General features: G+C 43.8%; 1 protein-coding gene across 3 annotated transcripts in view; it reads right to left on the reverse strand.

Moving 5' to 3' along the window:
- RAB38 (RAB38, member RAS oncogene family) overlaps positions 1–23,756 on the reverse strand; it is a 105,894-nt gene extending 82,138 nt beyond the window's left edge. The window contains exons 1-2 of one of the 3 annotated variants that reach the window (XM_029602287.1): positions 23,647–23,756; positions 8,596–8,849 (exon numbers count right to left, since the gene is read on the reverse strand). In XM_029602287.1, coding sequence (XP_029458147.1) covers positions 8,596–8,797 — 202 coding nt within the window. In that variant the 5' untranslated portion in view covers positions 8,798–8,849; positions 23,647–23,756. Of the gene's footprint in view, positions 1–8,595; positions 8,850–23,310 lie in introns of all 3 variants that reach the window. The other 2 variants (XM_029602286.1, XM_029602288.1) reach the window with 2 other exon arrangements.
- Positions 23,757–25,439: the final 1,683 nt, after the last annotated feature.

Here is a 25,439-nt window from a genome sequence, read left to right on the forward strand (position 1 = left end):
AAATCAAACACTTGTTGTAATTGCTGGTTTCATTTGGAAAAATACTCAAAATGGAACATAAATGGCATCAATGTTTTTCTGTCTTTTCAAGACAAAAGCACCTTCCTATTTCAGGCTTGGTTATTAATGGTATATCCTCATTCCAGCTCTTCCCAGACCTGTCCTGTTGAACCCATAGCCTGTCGGGTTTTTAGTATAACCACAAAGAATATGGGCACCAAATGTATACAAATTATCCTTCATGTTTCTTTGTAGATATCTTGAAAACCTAACTGGCTGTAGGTTTACAGCCAACATTGGGAAGTCATATCCCTAAGCAGCACTGGGATATTGCAAGTGCAACTTATTTGTCTCCATCCAATCATAATTTAACATTACATATAAAGCTAGAAAGTCAGAACCATGCTTAGTGGCCACAACAATGGGCTTAGTTTGCAATCTTAAATTTTAAAAAGGATGTTTAAAATCTCAGAGAGCTTTTTTCATCAAAAAAATTAAAAGATTTACTATTTTACTGTGTCAGCTCTGATTACATATGGAACATGTTTCTTTTGAGTTCCAAATGATTTGCATGTGTAGAATATCTTCTTGATGGCTACATGAAAAATCTGAATAAGTCACATCGCAGAAAGAGAAGCAAAGCAATACACAATGATATATTTATATTGAACAAATACATGTTACAATCCATACCCAAAGACTATAGTTAAAGCAGCAGCAATTAGATTCTTTAAAACATTTATATGCTTAGTTCTTGATTCTATTGTTTCTTGTTTTTGACTCTTTTTAAGTAAAATATATTTATTTACATCTCATGTTTGAACATTTTGTGGAGTAGAATATTTGCATCCCTTAATAATCAGACTTTGCATGGATCAGTGTGATGCATGAGGTTCTGGTAAAGATCAGATCTGCAGTTCACCAATTTCATTAGACGTAAATACCAATTTAACAACATGTATATTAGTCAATATTAGCAGAATGGCTTTAATTCAGTGTGAAAAATTGTGGTGTTTATGTCACAAGGACTTACTTTCAGAGACTTAAATTATGACCAATTACTTTCAGCTGTCTGCAGTGAAAAAGCAATTGATACATCTGAAAGAGGAATTGCTCAAATTTCAGAAAACATCCTCTCCCTGGCAGCATCCAAAATATCCCCCCCCCCCCAGCTCCCACAGAGGATTCAGAAATCCAAGAATAAATGGTTTACACTGGGCTTTGGTAGAACAAGGCATATGACTATATGACATCAAATTTCCCCAACTGTGCAGCATCCTGAATATCCATCCCCACTCCCACAGAGAAATCAGACATCCAGAATTCAGAAACTCATTAATAAATTGATTATAGTGGCTCTGGCAGAATAAGGCCTGTAATGAAAAGGCACCCATGCTCCCCACTGTTACTCTTACATAATATTTTTTTCTGCACTGGATAACAAATAAGCTCAATTAATGGAAAAAGAGGTGATGTATGAAAGGGATGTAGTCACCCTGTGAACTCAGAAACCCTTAAACATTATCAAAGGCCATAGAAGGCAGCTTTGTCTGTTGGGAGACTCTGCCATCAGAGGAATCAATTGGGTAATAATTTTGATGGGGACATAACAGTTAAAGGCCTTTCAGTATCCTCAGCCAGCAGAAATACCAACCAGATAGTTAACACAATTACAGAAGAAAGTAGAGACTCCAATATCAATGTTATCATCCATCTGAGAACCAATGACCTTGCTAGACATGGTATCCTTGAAGTAGAGAAAGATTTCTAAAACATAGTGAAGACTATTAGACACATGGCAAAGACCATTGCCTTTTCAGAAGTATTACCTGTTCATGGAAAGAGGAAGAAAAGGCTCTGCCATATAGATAACTTTAATGTCTGGCTCAAAACATGGTGTAAAGCAAGTGGTTTTGGCTACATCTGAGGCTGGGGCTGTGTATGGAACAATATAAAGTTATACTCTAAGGATGGTCTACATTTGTCTTTGGCTGGGGAAAGGATGCTAAGAAATTCAGAGCATAAACTATCAGGCATTTAAACTAGAAGGAGGGGATGCAGAAGGTGACCAATGAAATTGCCATGTTATACTCAAGCAATACAGGAATTGTGAGAAGACAAAAAAAATCAATCAGCTCAAAATAGCAGAAAAGATGACTAGGAAGAGCAGCAATCCTAAGAAAAAAAGTTGGAAAGCTATCACCACAAATGCTTGTAATCTAGGCAGTAAAATCTGAGACCTATAGGCCTTAATTGTGGAAGCGGACTTGGACATAGTTATCGCTACAGAGACTTGGTTCACTGAGTCTCATGATTGAGATACAGCCATCCCTGCCTATAATTTGATATGGAAGATTAGAGAGGACAGAAAAGGGGAGGAATAGCTCTTTATGTTAAAAACAATATCAAAACAATTGAATCGCAAGGGACATGGGGTGAGAAGGAGTGTTATGGACAGTCCTAAAAGAAGAAGATGGTGCTTCCATTTTTATTGGTGTGGTCTATAGGCTTCCGACTCAAACAGAAGAGGTCTTTGACAGAGATCTGGTCAAAGACATCTAGAAAGTGGGAAAGCAGAGAGAAGTTTTGCTTGTTGGAGATTTCAATCTGCTGAATGTAGACTGGAGAATCCCTTCTGTGGAATCTACTAGAAGTAGAGAGATGGTGGATGGTCTGTTCAAACAAATGGTAATGGAACCCACAAAAGAGGGAATTATACTCAACCTAGCGCTCACTAATGAGATAGCATCTCTAATGTCCGGGAGGGTGCCTACCTGAGCACTAGTGATCATCAAATGGTATAGTTTGATATCACAGATAGGATATAGAGAGGTCACACAAAGACCTGAGTTTTGAATTTCAAAAATATGAACTTTGTCGAAATGGGGATATACCTGGAGGTAGAACTAGAAGACTGGAAGAGAATGAGAGAGGTGGAACAATAGTGGGCCAAACTAAAAAGGGAAATTACAAAGGCAGCTAAGTCTGTTATTATTTGTGATAATTGTGGGTGGATCCTTGGGCAGGTGGCAGATGACCATGCCCACGGGGGAAGATCCCAAGAGGGGCCACCGGTCAGGCTCAGAGTTGGGAGACACACACTAGATCTTTTATTAAACTGTATAGTGAACCACCAGAGGTGGCAGTAGTGAGCTGGAAGAGCCGGGCTGGGCTGTAGTCTCTCAGACACCAGAACAGCGATCCCAGGTTGGCTGAGCTGTAGAGAAACTGAATATAGTGAGTAGGCAGAGTATAGGGACAGAACCTTGATGGTAACACTCACACAATAGTCTCTTGAAGCAGTCCAGGAGCTGGAATGAAGTAGGCCCTCAAGAAGCAAGTACCTGGTTCCAGGGAAAGCTCTGAGAGAGAGATGGTAACTCACTAGTGTTGTAGGCAGCAGTGACTTCCTGGCAGAAGTTGTATTCGGTAGCAGGTCCGGGAACATGGGCCCTCGAGGAGCAAGTACCAGTTCCAGACTGCAACCTGAAAAGCAAGAGAAAGAGAGCGAGGCCCCAGAGGAGCGGGTACCCCTGGTAAAGTCCGAGGAAGCAGAGTAGCAAGGTGTGCGGAGAGCGAATCCCATCCGCAGCGATACCTGGAGGAAGCTAGGAAAACCTAACCATAACCTTAACCTATGCAAACCTTTGCTAACTCAAAAAGCTAGCAAAACGACAGACCTTAAGTATCTGGTGAGGATGACGTCATCTCAGGGGGATGCCCCTGAGGTTTGCGCCACAGCTGGTACTTGAGCTAGGGCCGTGCCGCGCACACACACCCTTAGGCTTCAGGAGAACATGGTGGAAGGCAGCGTCTATCCGGTCCGGAGACGCCGGAGGAGAACGGCAAGATGCCGCTGCAGCAGCCAAACTTCCATCAACCAAAGAGGGAGTCGCAAAAGAGGTAATGTGGGCAGAGTGAAGACGTCGGGCAGCGACGGTCGCAACAGTCTACATGTTAGAAAAGTAAACAAAAGTAAGAGGACTAAGAAGCCAATCTGGTTCTCAAAGGAGGCGGCTGAAAAAATAAAGGCAAAAAGAACAGCATTCAAGAAGTATAAAGTATCCCAAAAAGAGGAACACAGAGAAGAATATCTTGCGAAACTGAAGGAGATGAAGAAAGCACGAAAGCAAAAAGTCAGGAGGAAGAAAAGATTGCCAAAGAGGTAACCTAAGGTGGCAAAACATTTTTAAGATATATTAGAGAAAGGAGAAAGATCCGAAGTGGTATAGTGAAATTGAAAGATTATAAAGATCAATGTGTGGAGAAAGATGAAGAAATGGCAGAAATATTAAACAAATACTTCAGTTTGGTGTTCACTAAAGAAGACCCTGGAGAAGGACCACTGCAGATTAACAAGACAATGGAAGGGGGTTGAGTAGACAAAAAAACCCTGTTTACAGAAGAGAATATATGGGAAAAGCTAGAAAAACTAAAAGTGGACAAGGCTATGGGGCTGGATGAGGTACATCCCAGGATACTGAGGGAGATCAGAGATGTGCTGGAGGGTCCACTGAAAGCCCTGTTCACTAGATCCATGGAAATGGGAGAGGTGACGCAAAATAGGAGAAGAGCAGTAGTGGTCCTGCTTCACAAAAGTGGAAGCAGAAATGAGACTGGAAACTAGACTGGTTAGTCTCATCTCGGTGCTGGGAAAATTAATGGAGAATCTGCTAAAGGAAAGGATCATGAACTATCCAGTGGGTTGTTCCACCCAAGGCAGCTTGGATTCTTCAGCTTTTGACACGGTCTCGCATAGGAGACTCATGAACAAAATGAGAAGCTTGGGAATGGTTGCCAAGGTAACAGCGGAGAATGCAAACTGGTTGACTGACAGGAAATAGCATGTAATGGTAAATGTAATCTACTCTGAAGAAAGAACAGTGTTAAATGGCATACCACAAGGATCGTTTTTTGGGACCGGTTCTGTTCAATATCTTTGAGAGTGACATTGTGGAAGAGATAGAAGGTAAAGTTTGTCTATTTATGGATGGTACTAAGATCTGCAACAGAGTGGACATACCTGCAGGAATAGAGAAAATGAAAAGTGATTTAAGAAATCTTGAAGACTGGTCGAGGATTTTGCAGTTGAGATTCAATACCAAGAAGAGCAGAGTCCTGCATCTGGGGTGCAGTAATCCAAAAGAGCTGTATGTGATGGGTGGTGAAAGACTAATGTGCATGGACTTGAAAAGGGATCTTAGGGTGATAGTGTCTGGTGATCTGAAGTGGAGAAGCAATGTGATAAGGTGATAGCTAAAACTAGAAGAATGCTGGACTGCATAAAGAGGAATAACCAATAAGAAAAAGGAGGTGGTGATTCCCTTGTACAGGTCTTTAGTAAGGCCTCACCTGGAGTACTGCATTCAATACTGGTGCCCATATTTCAAAAAGCATAAAGATAGGATGAAAGATGTCCAATGAAGAGCAACCAAAACGGTGTGGGGTCAGCATCGGAAGACTTATGAGGAAAGGCTGAAGGATCTTAATATGTATATTTTGGAAGAAAGGAGGATACCTGAAAGTTTTTAATGATTATCATCAAACTTTTTCCATTGGAAAGAAATCAGTAGAACTAGGGGTCATGAAATGAAAGTCCAGAGAGGATGACTCAGAACCAACGGCAGGAAATGTTTATTCATAGAGAGGTTGGTAAATGCCTGGAATGCCCTTCCGGAGGAAGTGGTGAAGATGAAAACAGTAAAAGAAGTCAAAGGGGCATGGGATAAACACTGTGGATCCCTAAAGGCTAGAGGATGGAAATGAAGAAAAGAGTGCAAGGGGGTAATTTGCTGGTATGGCAGTTACCACCCTTAGCCAATAAGCCTTGATACTGTTGAGGCAATTCCATCATTGCTCTCTGCATCAATGGCAGTGGGGAAAAGGGGAATTGGATTCAGACAGCAACCAACAAGGGCCCCAATTTTTATGGTCTGGGGAACAAGTAAGTATGGGGGTAACTTGCTGTTGTGGCTTTTACTACCCTTAACCAATAAACCTGAAACTTTTGATGCAACTCCAACATTGCTTTCTGCTTCCACAGCAAGGGAAATTGGAATCAAACAGCAAGCATCGAGCGCCCTGACTTTTATGTTCTGGGAAACTGATAAGCATGGGGGTAACCTGCATGGTGAGGCAGATACTACCATAAACTTGCTGGACAGACTGGATGGATCATTTGGTGCTTTTCTGCCGTCATTTCCATGTCTCTATAGATTTGTCAATAGTGGCAGTAATGAAGGAGGAGGAGGAGGAGCTTTCATAAAGCTTGGCAAACACAAGCTTGTTTTCAGAAGGGAAAGAAAAATTACAGAATCCTGAATATTTTGTTAGCAAACTGATTTGTTGAAAATATTTTTCTCACGTTGCAGCTTTAACACAGCTCTGCATACTTTGCCTTAACTGCTGCCTGTCTGAAAGCCTCAGTGTGTCCCATGATCTAATGACACATGACTTAGCCATAAAACACAGCATCTGAAGCCTGGCATGCAAGTTCAAAGCTTGATAAAAAAAAAAAAAAAAAAGAAATTCTGTATACATTGAGAAAAATATTTACTTTTCAAATGTTCGATACGAGCCAGCAAGGACAATGTACAGAAATCATAAGGCGGCCATCGGTAACAAAAATGTGAACAGCTTCTGTGGGCTGCATTTAATTTTTTAAAAAGTACCAGTGTCTTCCATGTCTGGACTAATAAAGCTTGAATAAAGATATAGTACCAGATAGGTAACAATAAATCTGTCCTGTGTTAATTCAATGGAATTTTCTTCTAAATTTAATTGAACTATATTTGCTTGTGGTTTCCGTGAACAAAAGCTATATTACACAAGATAAAGATTTTAAATAAGTAAAACTATTTTTATCATCCAAAAGAGCACTGATTTGACATATACATTGAGTTCAGATAAAAACGATCAACCACTGGTAGGGATATGCAAAGACTTTTTGTTTCATTTTGTTTTCTATTCTGTTTCTTTTTATTTTGTTTGTAGTTTAGATTTTCATTCATTTAAAAAAAAAAAAAAATGAAACAAAATTTTAAAAACAAATAAAAAAAAAAAAAGGAAACACACTCAAAACAAAATGTTGGCCCCCGAAGAAAAGAAATTCTCCCAGGTTCTGGTGTACATAGACCGAGGCTGGTGCCACTGTTATATTTCTTCCATTCAAACCAGTGCCAGCCGGGCCCATTCCCAGTCTGGCACTATTGAACGGAAGAAATGAACAGTGGTGCCAGCTTCAGTCTGCCAGTGCCATTTCTATGCTACCATTGGTGGCACAGAAGAAACCAGGAATTGCTTCTACCCGGTGAAAAAAGAAAAATATGGTAAGAGATTTTGAAGGGGTGGGAGGGATCAGAGGCAGGGCAAATAGAGTTTGTAATTTTGTTAGCAGCAGAGATAAAAAAGAAAAGAAAGCCAAAAAATGAAGGAAAACACATGAAATTGCTTGAAGGAAAATAAACAAAATGGGAAATGTAGGTATTTAAAATGTCTCAGTTCTTTTCAAATGCACAGCCTTAATTACAGCAATTAATTTTCAATTATTCTTCAGACTGGAGAAATGATTACTGAGAGGAGATACGATAAAGATTTGTACGAGCGTGAGTGGGGTGGAACATGGAAATGGGGGAATTGGTTATTTATGCTTTCAAGCGGTACTAAAATTAGGGGACACTCCATGAAACTAACAGTTCATAGAAAGTATTTTTTTTCCCACCCCGTGCACAATCAAGCGGTGGAATTTGTGGCCAGAGGACATTGTCAAGGCATCCAGCAGAGCGGTGTTTGAAAAGGGTTTGTACAAGTTCCTGGAGGGAAAAGCCCAGGAAGATTTGGGAAAGCCACTGCTTATCCCTGGGAATAAGCAACAAAGAATGGATCTATTCCTTGGGATGTATCAGGTATTTCATAGGACCCAGATTGGCCTCTGTTGGAGACAGTGCGCTGGGCTCGATGACCCTTTAGTCCGACCCAGCGAGGCACATCCTATGTCCTTATAAGATTATAGACAAACTCCCTTCCAACAATGCATAGTTTTGTCTAAAAGAATTTCATCTAAATGGAATATTATTATGTATTTTATTTAGCTTATAGAGGTTTACATTAGCATGACAGAGTTTACAAGATAAAGGTAGAAAAACAATTACTACATGCCAATTTTAACCCCAAAAGAACAATATTCTTGAGTTCTGCAGTGTGGTTTATATAAGTAGAATCTCACACTAAACAACAATTTAATATTTTGGCTGAAAGAACAAAGCAGTGTAGTTCTTGATCTTTTCATTTGAATACATTTTCTAAGCAAGTTTTTTTTTTTTTTGCTAAAGATATACCCCAACAAGTAGGAATTTTTAGAGGTAAATAATCATGACAGCACGGCATTCCTCTTACTGCTGCTAACTGCCTCTTAAATTGACACTAGCTTGAAAATCCAGCTCATGAATGCCTTTTACGTGTTCAACAGGCCACATCTCTTGTTTGAATTTTAGGTTTATAATGCATGTCTAGTTAACCAATGGGACAGAATGAAGTTAATTCCTCCCCTTCCCCGCATTTTGGGTGCCAGGGTCTCCATGAACTGAGCGTACTCACCGGCAATGTCCCATAACTGCAGCCGGACGATGGTGTCAGAGTCCCAGGTCAACACTTTCAGGGCGAAGTCTACCCCGATGGTGGCACGGTAGTGCGAAGAGAAATTCTGGTGCACATAGCGTCTGATGATACTGGTTTTGCCAACGCCAAGGTCCCCGATCACCAGGATCTTGTACAGGTGCTCTCTCTGGTGGTTCTGCATCTTGGCTCCTGAGCTTCCTGCAAACTAAACTGCATGCTCCCCCTGTGCTGTTCTGACAGGGGTCAGGAGGGATTAGGGAGAGGGAGGGATAGAAAGAGAGAGAGAGAAAAAAAGAACAAGGAAGAAGTGGGTGGGAAGACAGAAAAACACTCAGAAGCTTCAGAAAGGCAAGGGGAACTCACAGTTAAATTCAGACTCAAGGAAAACACATTTTTATTTGTCTTTCCTGTAAAGTATTTTCCAGTGTAACACTGGAAACAAAACTGGGGGAATTATAACCTCTCTCTCTGCCCTAATTTTAAACTGAGAATCTTTTTTTCAGTCACGTCTCTGGTAAGAATGGACGGTTTAAACAGTGCACAAAGGACTACAGCTAATAATGACAGTTTTTTCGTTGTTTTCTATTTATAGCAAAACCTTTTACATAAAAGGGTAAAAGGCCAAAAACTGACAAGTTACTTGTGTTATGTAAAAGTAAGTAAAATATTTTCATAGTTTGTTCTTTAAAAAAAAATTCTGTAGCATCGTTCATCTCAATAAAGATTCTAATGGGCTTAAACATTGTAAAGCATGCAGGCACCTCTGGGGTGTAAGGGGTCATCTCTCAGAATAAGGGCTTGGAGTCTTTGTGGATAGTTTTCTAAACATAATGCACTGCAATAGTAAAACAGATTAATGGAATGTTAAGAATTATTGAGAAAGGATCTAAAAACATCATCATATCCACTAAAGAATTCAAAGATGCACCCCTATATCTTGATCACTGTGGGCAGTTCTGGTCACCCAATTACAAAAAGGACATAGACTGAGAAAATACACAGAGAAAGGCAACAAAGATGGTCAGGTATGAACAGTGCCTGCCTTTGGGTAGGGCAACATTGAATGAGAGATGCCCCAGGCACTGCTGGCATTGCCTGTTTGGCTGGTCAGCCATGGCTGGACATGGCAACAAAGACAACTCAAACAAGGCAACTTAGTTGCAGAGACTCTGCTCCCCCCCCCCCCCCCCCCCTCTAAAAGGCACAGGTGTTCCAAACTCTGATAGCATTGGATTTGGTGCCTGCCTAGGCATCCTTGTGCCTTTAAGGGAGCAAAACTCCTAGACAACGCACTATTCCTCGGTGGCAGCAGGAAGTTCACTTGCCAGGGGCAAGGAGCATGAGTGCTGGAAAAAGAGAAGTAGCATCTGTAGTACAGACACCCTGAGCCAGGTCAGGAGGAGGATGTGAAAAGCAGGGCAGTAGGCAGGAGAAGAGACATGGGTCACAAACCGGCAGAGGAAGGAGGGAGAGTCCAGCGATTCCAAGAAGCCCACAAAGGCACTGCCCCTTCTCCACCTTGAAAGAGTGTCAGGAGGGATAGAAAATGAATGAAGAGAGGGGGAAAAGGGGGAGAGAAATTGCCCGGAGGGAGCGAAGGTTGGGGGAAGGGGAAGGTGAGAGAGAATGCCTGGAGAGAGGAAGAAGAGATGGGCGGAAGGAGAGAATGCCTGTAAGAAGGAAGGGGAGGTTGAGGAAAGGGGAGATGGAGGGGATGTAGGGAAAAGTAGAAAGTATGTGGTGGGAGTGCAAAATACACTCTCCAGATACTCCGGTAGAAGAGTATGTTATGAGTGGGGATCAGTTGGGGGCAGGGGTATGGAGCACCTCACTTGTCCTACAACCAGCCCTGGGTATGAAACAATACCCACACAAGGAAACACCAAAAAAAAAAAAAAAAAAGATAAAGCAATTTATTTAAAAAATAAAAAGAAAAGGGAGATATGATAGATGAGAGCTTCCAAAATCTTTCCTGAGGCCCCCAAAGCCAGTCAAGATTTCAGAATATCTATGATATGATGGTCGATAAAGATATCATAAAGGTTTACAAAATTGTGCTCAAGGTGGAACAGGTAAACAGCAATAGTTATTTACTCTAATAGAACAGGACTAGGGGACACTCAATGAAGCTAATAGGTAGCACATTTAGGGCTAGATTTTAAAACTTATGTGCGGGCGTAGATTTGTGAGCGCAACCTGACGCACACAAATCTACGCGCAACCGCACGCATGTTAGAAAATCCGGGGTCGGCGCGCGCAAGGGGGTGCACAATAGTACACCTTGCGCGCGCCGAGCCCTAGGGGAGCCTCGATGGCTTTCCCCATTCCCTCCGAGGCCGCGCCGAACTTTTTTCTCCTCCCCCCCCACCTTTCCCTCCCTTCCCCTATCTAACTCACCCCCCAGCCCTACCAAAATCCTCCCATACCTTATTTCGGCGAGTTACGCCTGCCCAAGGCGTAACTTGCGTGCACCAGCCAGCTGCCGGCGCGTGAACCTCTGGCATGGCCGCTGTGCCGTAGACTCAGGAACGCTCCCGGCCCGCCGCCATGCCCCCGGACCCACCTCTGAACCACTGCCATGTCGCCAGACCCACCCCAGGACCTCCCATTTTTGAAAGCCCCAGGAATTAGCATTTCCTGAGGGTTGTGCGTGCCACTGAGCCTATGCAAGATAGGCTCTGCGTGCACAGGAGCAACTTGGGGCAGCTTTTCGGGAGTTACGCGCGTAACCCTTTGAAAATCTGCTCCTTATTTATTTAAAAATATTTCTAGCCCACAGATCCAAAAGTTTCATTAGAGCTTAAACAGAGGAAGATAGAAATGCTTTCATTTTTTTTTTTCAAGAAGTCTAACAACATTCCAATAAGTGAATTTCAGCAGATTTAAAACAAATCGAAGAAATTATTTTTTCACTCTGTGCACAATTAAACTGGGTTTTGATGCCAAAGGAGGTGGCGAAGTTAACATAGTAATGACAGCAGAAAAAATACAAATGGTTCATCCAGTCTGCCCAGCAAGTCTCTACGGTAGTCACTACCACTCGTGCAAGTTACCCCTATGTGTCTGTCAAAGGTAGTAACTGCCACTCCATGCCGGTTACAATCAAGCATCTGTCAAATCCATAACCAAGTTACTGCCAGTAACATTTTTATGGGGTGAGCAGCCTTCTTGATAATTCGGACAATGCTGCTTGAAATTGCTTTGCTTTTCCCCGAATGTCTGGTATCAGTACCTCAGAGCTGGCTGTTGTTTGAATCCAATTCCCCTTCTTCCCCCTGCCATCGAAGCAGAGATTGCAGTTATGCCAAAAGCATCAAGACTAATTGGTTAAGGGTAGCAATTCCCATGCCTTTTGTTAAGGGTAGTAACTGCCACTCCATGCAGGTTACTCCCATGCACCCTTTTCTTCGTTTCCAATTTCTAACCTTTAGGGATCCACAGTGTTTCTCCTACGCCTTTATGAATTTGTTTATTGGTTTTTGTCCTCTCCACCTCTTCCAGAAGGGTATTCCAGGGATCTACCACGCTCTTCATTAAGAAATAATTCCTGATATTGGTTCTGAATCATCCCCCTGGAGTTTTATATTGTGACCCCTGGTATAGTTTCCTTTTCAATGGAAAAGGCTCAATATGTGTGCATCATTAAAACCTGTCAGGTATCTGAAGGTCTGTATCATATCTCCCCTGTACCTCCTCTCTTCCAATGTATACGTATTTAGATGCTTCAGCCTCTCCTTTAAGTCTTCTGATACCAGGCCCAGTGTGACCGGGTGTGAATACCGTGCATTTGCACAGGGTGGCACACCCGGAGGGGCGGCAGCAGCAACAGAAGAGGTCACAGGGCCACCAGTGGAGCCAAACCCGCCAGCGGCTGAAGAGGAAGAGAGGCTGTTGGCTGCAGCAAAGTTCAACCTGCTGGCGGGCTAAACTACTGCGCCACTGCAGGAGCTCAGTACCACGCTGCCGCAGTGTTCCCTCCTGCTTCAGCACAAACTCCACACCCCTTGAGGCTGATGAGAAGAGGAGCCCGCCGGGCCGTGGTGGAGCTCATCCCACCATGGCCCAAAGAGAAAAGGAGTCCACGGGGCAGTGCTGGAGCTCATCCCACCAGGCCCGAAAAGAACAGGAGGCCGTGTCCGTGTGTGTCTGAGTCTATGTGAGAGTTTATCTGTGTGCGCCTGTGAGAGCCTCTCACAGTCATACGCGCACACAACATTATGGGCCAGATTTTCAAAGCCTTACACGCGTAGATGGGGTTATGTGCGCTGGACCTATTTTACAAAGGCTTGGCGATGCGCGTAAAAGCCCCGGGACACATCTAAGTCCCGGAGCTTCAAAAAAGAGGCGGGGAGGGGGCGGGGTGGTCCGGGGGCAGGGTGGGGTGGGGCCAGAGGCCATTTGCAGCTGTGTTGGAGGATCACGTGCCAGCAGGCTGCCAGCAGGCGCAAGAGGTAAAATAAAGGTCGGGGGGAGTTAGGTTAGGGCTAGGGGGTGGGAGGGTTAGGGGAAGGGAGGTTAGGTTAGGGTTAGGAAGTTCCTTCCCAGGCCACTCCGAAATCAGAGCAGCCTGGGAGGGAATTGGTGAAGGCCGCGGGCGTCGGCGCACAGGGTGCACAATTGTGTACCCCCTTGCATGTGCAGGCCCCCGATTTTATAACATGTGCTCGTGCCGGGTAGCACACGCACATGGACGCCCACGCACAATTTCTTAAAATCTACCCCTATGTGTCTGATGGAGAGAGAGACTATGTGTGAGAGCATAGGCATGTATATGAGACAGGGAGTGTGTGAGAAAATCAATATGTTATTGTGAGTGTGTGTGTGAGAGAGAGAGATAAAGTTTGTGCAGCCCTATCCCCACAAAAATCTGAGTGACTGGAAATCAAAAGATCCCAGGTATGGAGAGCAGGAGATTTTTTAATCCTTATTAGTTTTAATTATTGGGTGTAATTTGATGATTTTGCTGTCTTGAAATATTTTATTGTTTTTTGGGAAATATTAGAACATTTTTTAATTATTGGACTTTTTAGAATATTGCATTGGTGTTTAGGAAATTTTGAATATTCTATTCAACTGTTTCTAAATATTTTTTTATGAATATGATTCTACTATTATGTTTTATATTTCTCAATTTTATTATTTAATGTTTTATGAAGAATGGTTATGTTTTTGTTTTCCATTGTTGCTCTGCATATAGAGGCTGGCTTGTTGTGAGTTTCAGTTCAGTTCTTCTTAACATGTTTCTATTTATACTTTGAGGACTCTTTATTCTGTATTCGGTCAGGGTCTGCCTGTATTCTGCACTTGTGACAGAGGTGAGCTCTTTTGCTGGCATGTAGTTTCTGTGTAGGGATCTATAGCAGCCTGGCTTGTTATATATTTTCCCAAAAGGAGGTGTATTAGTGTTCTAGGACCTGGTGTAATATTTGCAGTATTGTCTTTTCATAGATAATGTTGCTACTGTTTTGAGTGCTTGTAAATAGGATTGTTTGGTATGGGATGTTTATGATATTGGCAATTATGTTTATTCATGGCTTTCTGAGGTGCCATTATAAATTCCATAGGAGTTTCAAGTGTCTTTTTTGCAGAGTTTTCTGGTGGCAACAGCAGTGCATGTGAATATAATTTATATTGTGGTAAGTGATATTTTGCTTCAGAAGACTGTACTTCTGAATGTTCTTTTTCATGTAAAATTTGTTACAAGTGCATTTTGTGTGGCTATAGAGGGTGTGGCAGTGGGGGTGGTGGTGGTGTGTGTGCAAGGCTGTAAGGTTTCCCTAGGATATGTAATACCCTTCTCTTGACCATTGAGTGTCAGTTTTTAAAAATATAGATTTCTGGAGGAAGCTGGGCTTTGACTGGCCTGGGACAGAGACTGAATGAATCGGGGGGGGGGGGGGGGGGGGGAAGCACAGTTAGCATTCACACAGGGCAGCAACAAAGCTAGCACCAGCTCTGTCTGATAAGACCCCACACTATTTTGGTCGCCCTTCTCTGGAGAACCTCCGTCCTGTCCTTATCCTTTTTGAGATACGGACTCCAGTACTGAACACAGCATCTAGGTAAGGCCTCCCCAAGGACCTGTATGAGAGCAAAAACAGCTTTTTCTTACTGGTTATTTCTCTTTCTATATGGCCCAGCATTCTTCTGGCTTTAGCTCTCACCTTGTCACATCACTTTGCTGCCTTCAGAATACCTGACACTATTACCCCCAAGATCCCACTCCCTGTCTGTGCACATTAGTCTTTAAAAAGGTTTAGACAAGTTCCTGGAGGAAAAGTTCATAACCCAATATTAGGGATGTGCAGCAGGGACAGATTCATCCCATTCAGTATTCGTATTCGTTGGGACCCAAATCCGTTGTATCCGTTCTCGGGGACCCCGATCCGTTCATTAGTTACATATGTATTCAGTTCCCAAAAAAACCCCATCCCAACCCTTTAAATTTAATTAACTTCAATCCCCCACCCTCCTGACCCCCCCCCCAAGCCTTGCCAAAAGTCCCTGGTGGTCCAGCAGGGGTCCTGGAGCGATCTCCTGCACTCGGACCATCGGTATTCAAAATGGCGCTGATAACCTTTGCCCTTACTATGTCACAGGGGCTACTGGTGCCATTGGTTGGCCCCTGTCACATGGTAGGAGCACAAGATGGCGCCGGCCGTCCATTGCTCCTATCATGTGACAGGGGCCGACCAATGGCACTGGTAGCCCCTGTGACATGTAAGGGAAAAGGCTATCAGCGCCATTTTGAATACCGGCAGCCGACGGCTTGAGTGCAGGAGATCGCTCCAGGACCCCCGCTGGGCCACCAGGGACTTTTGGCAAGTCTTGGGGGGGTCAGGAGGGTGGGGGTTTATTTGTTAGTGATACGTTGTATTCGTGGGGGTTCGCCATACGTTTCGTGACCCCCCCCCCCCCCACGAATACAATGAATATGGCATATACGTTGCAGATTGCCAATACCTTGCAAACGAATGCACACCCCTACCCATTGTTAGCCATGTACACTTGGGAAAGCCACTGCTTATCCCTGACTATGAACAAGAAGGATTGGATCTACCTTATGGGATCCTACTGGATACTCGTGACCTGGATTGGCCACTGTTGGAGACAGGATGCTGAGCTTGATGGACTTTGATCTGACCCAGCATGGCATTTCTTACAATGAATATGCATGAGAAATCTTCATGCATAAGAGACCTAATACATGCTTATGTTTATTCAAATTTAACATACCACCTATATACAGATTGAGGTGGTTTCAATGAATATACATAATTTCTTAAAACAGATATATGAGCTAAAACATACACTTCAAGACAAAATAAATCACAAAAAGTGTCACTACACTTTGCTACACACAATAACACATACAAAATTGTCTATAAGCAAATGTTTTTCTTGCATATTCATTGTGGATATCCTAAAAACCCAACTGATTGCAAGATCCCCAGGACAGGTCTTGGAAGCTCTCCAACTGTGGCATATACAACCATGAAAGATGAGCAGCAAGGGAACGGGGAACTATTATTCTCTGTCTCATAATAGAAGAACTAAGGAGCAACCAATGAAATTATCAAGTGACAGGCTTTAACACAGCACCAAGTAAACTTGTTCAACTCATTGCCACAGGACATTAAGGTGGGAAAAAATGTAGCAATGCACAGGAGCCAGATCTCTTTCAATGGAAAGGAGACTGAAATGATGGGTCAATAGATGAGAGTGAAAATGAGTAGATTGAGGAGTAATCTAAGGATGCATGGAACAGTCTTCCAGCGGAGGTGGTGGAGACAAGCACAGGATATGAATTCAAGAAAGCATGGGACATGCACAGGGGATATCTGAGGGAGTGTTAGTGACTGTCAAGCTGAGCAATTTTGTGCATGGGCAGACTAGATAAGCTGCATGATTTTTTTTTTCTGCTACCATATTTCTATGTGGCATTGCACTGCCCAGAACTGCACAAGCTCCTATTTGCACTGCTCTGGCCTGATCTTTTCTGTTTTGTTTTGTTTTTTATTGCACCAATCTAATGCACAAAAATCTAATGAGGCTCAGTGCACACTACAGTTGTACTGTGCCACATTCATACGTCAGCCACATAGCATATGTAACCCCAATCCTGGGTGTGGATTGCTACCTGATGAGCCATACAAGAATTTGTTGTCCTCTTTTGGGCAGGAATCCTTCCCAGGCTAGCTTGGCAAAGTCTGCCCTGAAATGTGAGTATGTGTGGGTGGGGAGATTACTCCTAAGGCCCCGAGTGTTAAGGGTAGCTCCTTGTGTCTGTCCCGCCGTCCCTGAGGTAACCAATGGATGTCTGTCCCAATGTGTGCTTGCTGTGCCAAAAATGACTGGTGTCACCATGTTAGTGTCCAAAACAATTCTTTACTGATGAACAATTAGTAAAAATGGCACAAATCTTGATCCACAGCAGCACAATGTATTGATTTATCATAATGTTCTCCTCAATCTGTGCAGGAATATCAAAGTCCAAGCTGGGGAAGTCCTGCCTCCAGGGCTTGGAAAAATAGTAGAGATGTGCAGAAGGAAAAAAATGGTTTCGATTCGGTTTTCATTTCGCTGGGACCCAAATTCGTTGCATTAGTTTCAGAGGGGGAAAAAACAATTCGTTGATTAGTTTTATTTGTTTCCATTTTCCCATTAAAGTCAAAGGGGGGGAAATATTTGCAGCTTATTTTTGCTGCAGAATTGGGGTTTTCTTATCAATTCTGATGAAACCTCTGGGAGCAATCATCAGAACTAGAAAAGAGCTCCAAGGTATTTAGACTGTGGCAAAGTGGCACCAAAGTGGCATGAATAGCCTAAGGCACTGTAAAGGGGCAAAGGGGTACCAGGAGTGGCAAGAGTGCTTTAACAGAGGTGTAAAGGCAGCAGCGAGAGTGTCAAAAGCACACCACAGCTTCAAAAGAGAGCACTGATAACAGTTGCATGAATCCTCGAAGGCAGCACGACAGGCAAAGTGGCAAGAAAAGTGGCATCAACATCCTACAGCACAATGAAGGGGGAAACATAGCAAGCAGAAAGATTGTCAGAAAAATAAACACAAGGTGCCGATAAAGGGACAAAGCAGCAGAAAGACTAGCACCAACACACTGAGGAACCATGATAGTGGCAAGAAAACCACAAAAAGTAGGTCTGGTGTATGGCAGCAAGGCAGAGTGGCAGAAAGTTGATAAGGGCAAGACAGGCTGGCAGAGCGGAGGTAGCCTGGTCCCTGTAGTTTTGATAGGGGCAAGATAGGCTGGCAGAGCTGAGGTAGTCAGGTCCCTGTGATTTTGAAAGGGGCAAGACAGGCTGGCCCCGGGGAGAGTTCCCTTTCCTTTGCGCAGGAAAGGGCTCCCTAGAATGGGTTCGCCCCTAGAGTGGGGTGATTCCGTTGGCATCTAGTGAGATCTCGCTGGTCTTTTAAAATCTGGTGGATGTAGCAGATATACAAATGAGAATTTTGAAGGCCGAGGCGGAGGAGGTTTCCATGTGAACAGCGGTTCAACATGGGTCAGCGGGTTTTAAGAGATAGGCTGGCTACACCCGGGGAGAGTTCCTGTTCCTTTGTTCAGGAAAGGGCTCCCTAGAATGGGTTGGCCCCTGGAGTGGAGCACGAGCCTTCAACAGTGGCGAGTCGACGTGGAGGAGGTTTCCATGTGAACAGCAGTTCAACATGGGTCAACGGGTGCTAAGGAATAGGCTGGCTACACCCGGGGAGAGTTCCCTTTCCTTTGCACAGGAAAGGGCTCATTGAAATGGGTTGGCCCCTAGAGTGGAGCATGAGCCTTCAAGCGTGGCGAGTCGATGTGGAGGAGGTTTCCATGTGAACAGCAGTTCTGGTTCAACATGGGGCAACAGGTACTAAGTGATTGGTTGGCTATACCTGGGGAGAGTTCCCTTTCCTTTACGCAGGAAGTGACTCCCTAGAATGGGTTGGCCCCTAGAGTGTGGTGGTTCCATTGGTGTCTAGTAAATACTCAGAAGTTATTAACTGTACTTATGCACTTCAGCTGATGACAAAGGAACTTGAAGAGCAATCAGAAATAAGGAAACTGCTACTCAAGTCCAAATCAACAATATCAACCTATCTTGACTTTATACCCTACACAGTGCCTCTGTAAACTATGGGAACACAGAGGATGAACTAGAGTACAACTCCCACCAGTTTTCTATAGTATTAGAAATATTAATGTTGGCACCTAAGAAAGATTTAGGGAAAATGGCCCATATTATGAAGGTCATGAAAACTATTGAGCATATGAAATATGTAAGCTCCAAACATCTTGTAAGCTTTTTATGTTCTTACATTCCAAATGTTGCAAAACAGGAAAAAGAATATTCTGTAAAGAAGTGATGCACAAATACATGAAACTGAAATTAGAAATACTAGAACTAAACTCAGACAGGCACAGTGTTTGAGGTCAGGCCCTTGCAGTGACGTAAGGGCTGGACAGTGGACAGACAGGCACAGCGTTTGAGGTCAGGCCCTTGTAGGGATGTACGGCCTGGATAGTGGACAGACAGGCACACCGTTAGAGATCAGGTACATGTGCTGATATTATCTGGAGCACAGGAGGCAGTTGGAGCTGCTGCAAGGCTTTCAATTGCTTTTATTCATCTTGCCATTCACAGGGAAAATTTGGAAACCCAAGCAAAGGCATGTTTATTTTCAAACACACTAGCATTTCCATCAACTCTGGTGCCAGCCTTGAGAAGTGAAGGCTCATGATATCCCCTGTCATTGAAAATACATGTTCACTGGGCACACTAGTTGGTGGACATGACAGATATCACTGAGCCACTATGGCTAGGTGTGGCCAGACAGTGGACTTGTGTGCCCAATATGCCAGTGGATATGTCTGCATGTCCTCTATGGGCTCTGTGAGATACCGTGTCACTGACATTTGTGCTGGTGTCTCCTTTACTTGGGTGGGCTGAAAGTCCTTCATGCCAGCTGTTTTCTCTTTAGCCCATTCCAGAACAGATGATTTTTTAGGGGCAACATGGCTTTGGCGTGGAAAAGGAAGTACTAGTTGTCGCTGACAGAGTGCTGCTCCTGCTTGGGCTAGCAATACTCTCTGAAGTGACCGCTGTTTCCTCCTCTGCTTCATGCCTAATCTGTCTCTGCCTATGACGCTCTGTTCATGGATTTTTACTAACAGCAGGTCCTTCACAAATATGAGACAATCGGACTGTAGAGCGAGTTTCCCTTTCACATGGGGATCACAGACTGTGGTGAGCATGTATGTGTGGTCATCTGTTAAAGGTCTTAATCTCTCTTGTACCTGCTTCTGCAAAAAGTCCAGGCAATGCAGCACCTCTGCTGTCATTCCCTCTTCCTGTTTAAAACCCTCCAAATTTTCCTCTAGAAAATTAACTATAGGGATGATGTCAGGCAAGGTGGCACTTCTGGAACTCAGCTCCTCCATTCCATCTGAAGGGCTGCAGTGGTTTTACCAGCTGACTCATGACTAACCAATCATGATGCCCTAGGGGACTCTGCACACCTATGTCCATTGCCGCAGAAAGTTCATGAAGAGGTGTCTGCTGCTCCCCTAACCTCTGCAGCATCATATAGGTGGAATTCCACTGGGTGGCAATGTCTTAAACAAGACGCTTGTGAGGCATCTCCAAATCAGTCTGCTTTTGTCGGAGAACCTGCCCCGCCTTCACACTTCTGTGGAAGTGCACTGCTATGTTCCTGCATTTCTGTATTAACGTATGCAGGTATTCATTCTCTTGGTGACTAGACTCCAACCCCAGAGCTGACTTCACTACCAGGTGCAGAGTCTGTGCAAAACATCGGATGTTCTGAAAGCCCCCGTCACATATTGCCTTTATCATGTTTGCACCATTTTCTGTAACAAAGAACCCTGTCTGAAGATTCCTGTCTCACTGGTGTAGCTGCCAGCCCTCCAGCATCTGTTTGATGCATGCTAGAATATTGGCTGAGGTATGGGCCTCGTCCATCAGGTGGGTGTGCAGTAAAGCCCACCTCCACCCTGATACTTGTTCACTAATAGAGCTGCTGTCTTCCCCGCCTCAGCCAGGTCCCACCAGTGTGCTGTCAGGGAGAGGTAAGAGTGTGCAGCATTCATGGCGGTCCAGATATCACAGGTGAAATGCACACTCCCCTCTGCCTTAGCTAGCAGCGCTTGGATGCGACTATGACACTGGTTGCACAGGCTGGGGATTACCTTTCTGCTAAATGTGGTTCTGGAGGGGACTTTGTAATTTGGAACTAAGACCTTCAGCAAATGCTTGAAACCCACATTCTCTACTATCTGCAAGGGCTGGTTATCAAGTGCAATCATTTCCCTGATGCTCCTGATTACTACTTTTGAGGCTACCTGCCTCCTTCCCCGGAATAGCGTTACAGAACACCACCCCATTTCTTCCATGGTGGGTTGTCGCTTCTGACACATGGCAGGGGGCTGCGGGCCTGCCACCTGACTGCTAGAAGGGGCTGAGGGTGTGGGGTAACTCTGCTCCTTTTCAACCACTTTACGCTGCCTGGTAAAAGGGGTCCCCTGACTGGTACTACCACCATCCCCAGATGGCAGTACTGTTGGATGTTGCTTCTGCATATGATGCATCATGCCAAAATTAGTTAGATGTCCTATTTGTTTGCCTCTGCTAATAGCCCTGGCACAGTAATTACACTGAGCAAAATGTGGGTCCTCCGTCACTTTAAAGTAGCTCCAGATCGCAGATTTTTTTCGTGATCCCTTCTCTATAGCCTTCGGGGTGGATGCTAGCACTGGAGTTGAAGTAGTGGGTGCACCCTGAGAAACAATGCCAGGGGTATCAGTCACACTTTGTGCCTGTGCTGACTGCTCTTCCTCCTCATCATCATCAGTTTCATCTCTCCCCTGCAGCACTGAAATGGAGGCTAAGACAGAAATAACTAATCCTCCTAAACCTTCTTCAGCTATTACTTCTTCCATTTCTGATGCTGAGAATCCCACACAAGATGATTCTTCATTGGAATCAGACGCAAACAGTGCCTGCGCTACATTTTCAATGCTAAGTCGAGTCTGCTATTGCAGTGCTGCTTTTGGGTCTTGCCCTTTTGTCTTGCATGACTCAACCTCCCCTTCCCTCACCTCCAAAACTACAGGGTCAGAAACAGGTGGTGGTGCATCATCTTTAAATTTCATTTTTTTCAGATGGAAATGCCTGCCTCTCCAGAGATTTTAGATTGGAACAACTCCCTTTTTAACTTTCATGGGGGACCATCACTGTCTTTTGAAATGCTTCCTCTGCCAGTGCCTCCTCTGTCAGTTCCAATCACTCGATCATGTCTAGCTTTCCCTGACATCATGAATTTAATGTCACTGCCTACTAGGGATTTCAATTAAAAGAATTATTTCGAAAAGAGGCCTACTTGGGATTTGGCTTCAAAGAGCACCGCTGTCCCAATATATGTGAGTCTGCAAAACTTCCCCCAGGCACACGATGCAGTGCCTTGATGTACACTACAACTGGGACAGCTGTATGTGCACACACCAAACTTGTAACTACAAAAGAGGCCTACTGGGGATTTGGCTTCAAAGAGCACCCCTGTCCCAATATATGTGAGTCTGCAAAACTGCCCCCAGGTGCATGATACAGTGCCTTGATGTACACTACAACTGGGACAGCTGTATGTCCACACACCAAACTTGTAACTACAAAGGAGGCCTACTGGGGATTTGGATTAAAAAAGAACTGCTGTCCCAATATATGTGAGTCTGTAAAACTGCCCACAGATGCAGTACAGTGCCTTGATGTACAGTACACTACAACTTAGACTGCTCTGTGTGCACAATTCCCAGTGATGTTGCTTCTTGTTTGAAAATACCAACTCACACTATCTCCCACCCATACTCAGCCTGCAACTACCTACCCCAGGGGGGTAAGATAAGCAGCAAAATGCCACTGTTAGCAACTTGTCTCAGTGAGAGAGACAGAGAGACCGTCTGAGATCAATAAAAAAAAGTGCTGTCAAAAAAAGCCTGGCTGACTGGCTGGCACTGCAGCAAAAACGAACAATGGAAAATTCTATCAAAGTAGCTAGCAATTGAATACAGATTTGAGACACTCAGACTAGCTCTGAGTAAAGCCACCATCCCCGGACCACCCCCACAAAGAAAGCGCGTGGCACACCACATGCTTAAGGTATAAATAGTGCAGCTTCATCAGGAATAGCGTCACAGAGAACTGAGTGAGAGCAGCAATTGGCTGCACTAGAAAAATGCTTAGCTCTGATAGGTTGCATTCTCGTCTCCTTGCCAACCTGTTTGACCCACTCTGACAGGGCTGTGAGGTCATTTATGACTCACAGAAAAGGGCTGTTTTTTTTTTTTTATGGATACTCCCACATGGCCTTTTCCTATTTCAAATGGCCACTAAGAAATCACTGCAAACCAAAAGAATTAAACTAATATGATATGTTTTATTCTTGAGGGATCGCGATGCATTTCGCGAACCCACGAATAAAACGAACAGGGACTTATGCGTTGCAGATTCAACATTCGTTGAAAAACGAATGCACATCCCTAAAAAATAGGTCCCATGTAGAGGGGGTGTCCTTTTGATCGGCAGAACCACCCCTTCCAACTGGCAAGGTTTCAAAGTTACTGTCCCAGTTCAGAAAGATAAAACTCTCTCTTTCCCCAGGGTCTGGAGAATCCCTTTACTCACTGTTAGAGGACTCAAACTTTCTTGCTCTAATGCAGTCCTTTGTTCTTGTCTTTGAATCCCTGATGGGAGGGATTCCCTGGAGCAGGACTCTTGGTGCTCCAGTCAGGAAGGAAGGGCATTCAGAACGTCCTCCTGGATCTCGAAAGTAATCTTTAGCAAAAATGAAAATACCACCGGTGTGAACCTCTACAGCAGGTCACTGACACCCCTGGCCTCACTGAGGAAATGTGGTGGGGGGCCCAGACCCAGGATTCCCCATTCCCTGGGCCCAGGAGCTGAACAGGCTCCAGTCTGGCTCTTACATCTTAAAAGGCTGAATTCCAAAACAAAATGTACCTAGAGGGAGAACTCCCACCAGACAGGTTGTGTACTGGATATGCAAAACCCCTCCCGACCCTGGCCAGGACCACTAAACAGGGTTTGCTTGGCTCCTCTGGCTGGGTCTGTAAAATAAAAACTAAGCTCAAAGGAGCCAGAGCCCTGCTTTTAAAGCGCGCCAAAGGGATGGTCATTCCAGACGCCGCAGAAGGAGTGGCTGCATCTGAATGAACCCTACCCCACTTTCATCCTGCACTAGCAAAGCTGACACTTGACATCCAGGGCTTACTGGTAACAGATGCTATTACTCTTTGCTGGAAAGTACACGGAGAAGAGGCATTTGGAAAGACTTGCTGCTTTCTGTGCCAGACTTTACAATGTGTCAAATAAAAGAGATCTACAACTCCCAGAAGGCATGGAGATAAAGGTTCTCAGAAGCAGAACTTGAATTCTTTGTACAGCAAATGAGAACACATGAGATCCTCTCTACCACAGACCTTTTCTTGTAGCGTGCATGGTTATATCTCTCTTGCCCTGAGACTGAGCAACCAGGGAATGGTAGCATTAGGCAAGATCTGAGTGCTTACACACCACTTACTGTGAAGAGACAAAGCATTTATTATTAGCAGGTTTACATGCAGAATCAGTACTGAAAAAAGCAAAACAAAACAAAAACAGCATGATACTTGTAACCATCTACCTCCATAAAGCACATCTCTAATCTCCTGCTGGATAGCAGAGTTCTGAAAAATTGTCACATGGTCACATGATGCAGTATGGCTTAGCCTGGCTCTGGGTGCCACCCTGCTCCATCCCTCCCCCCCCCCCCCCAAGTAGAAGCTGAAACAGATTCTGAAGTGACATGGTCAGCTCTCCCTGTGGTTCTTTGTGAGTAAATACTACTAGAACAGTGAAAAACAAAATCACGGATAAGGTGCAACCTCGTGAGCAGAAAATAGCGGCAGCTAGCACAGATCTGGACTCACCACCAGTAAATCCAGCAGCAGTTACTGAATGGATGACATTGGTAATAAAGGTGCTGGGCTGCAAATTTGAAAAAATGTATGCCAAACAAGAAGTAGTAATGACACTGAAGGTGCAATCTATATTTTCTCATATATCAATATTCCATCCACTCATTGAGAAAATAATTGATTAAATAATATCATTCAATTTTTTAATACTGTTATATCAAACACTTTACAAAATGTATGCACTTTACAAAATCTATAACAAACCTAAGTACACAAAAAAAAACTAACTCACACATACCATCACACATTCATACTTCATTAAAAATACAGAATCTCAGAAATGTAAAGTATCTGAAATATGTAAACCTGGACCATATTGTGAATAGTAAAGATAACGAAGATCAGATAATAGAATTTGCGGCTGAATCTACAAGGTTATACTCCACAGTTACATATATCCTATCAGTATTTTGAGGAAACTAAATTGAATGAAGCGACCTTCACATTTGGTGCTACATGACATAACTACATGTTTCAAAGTAGAGATTCATGATCAAACAGGTTGTATATAATTGTGGATGCACAAATACTGTGGCCTCAGCCCTGCAGGTGCACAATAAGTCCTGCTAACATTTATTGCCTTTGAGGCAGCTCTCGACCAAAGAGCGAAACTCGGCCAGAGTCAGGCAAATTTTAATAAAGGGCTTTTTCTATTATCCGATCTTCGTTATCTTTACTGCTACACAGCCAACTGGATCGGCTTCCGATTTGTTTTCTGGGTCCATATTGTGAATAAACATCCCAAGAATTGGTTTAACTCAACGATTTCTGAACAAT

Source organism: Rhinatrema bivittatum, chromosome 5 (genome assembly GCF_901001135.1).
Source record: "Rhinatrema bivittatum chromosome 5, aRhiBiv1.1, whole genome shotgun sequence".
Lineage (NCBI taxonomy): Eukaryota > Metazoa > Chordata > Amphibia > Gymnophiona > Rhinatrematidae > Rhinatrema > Rhinatrema bivittatum.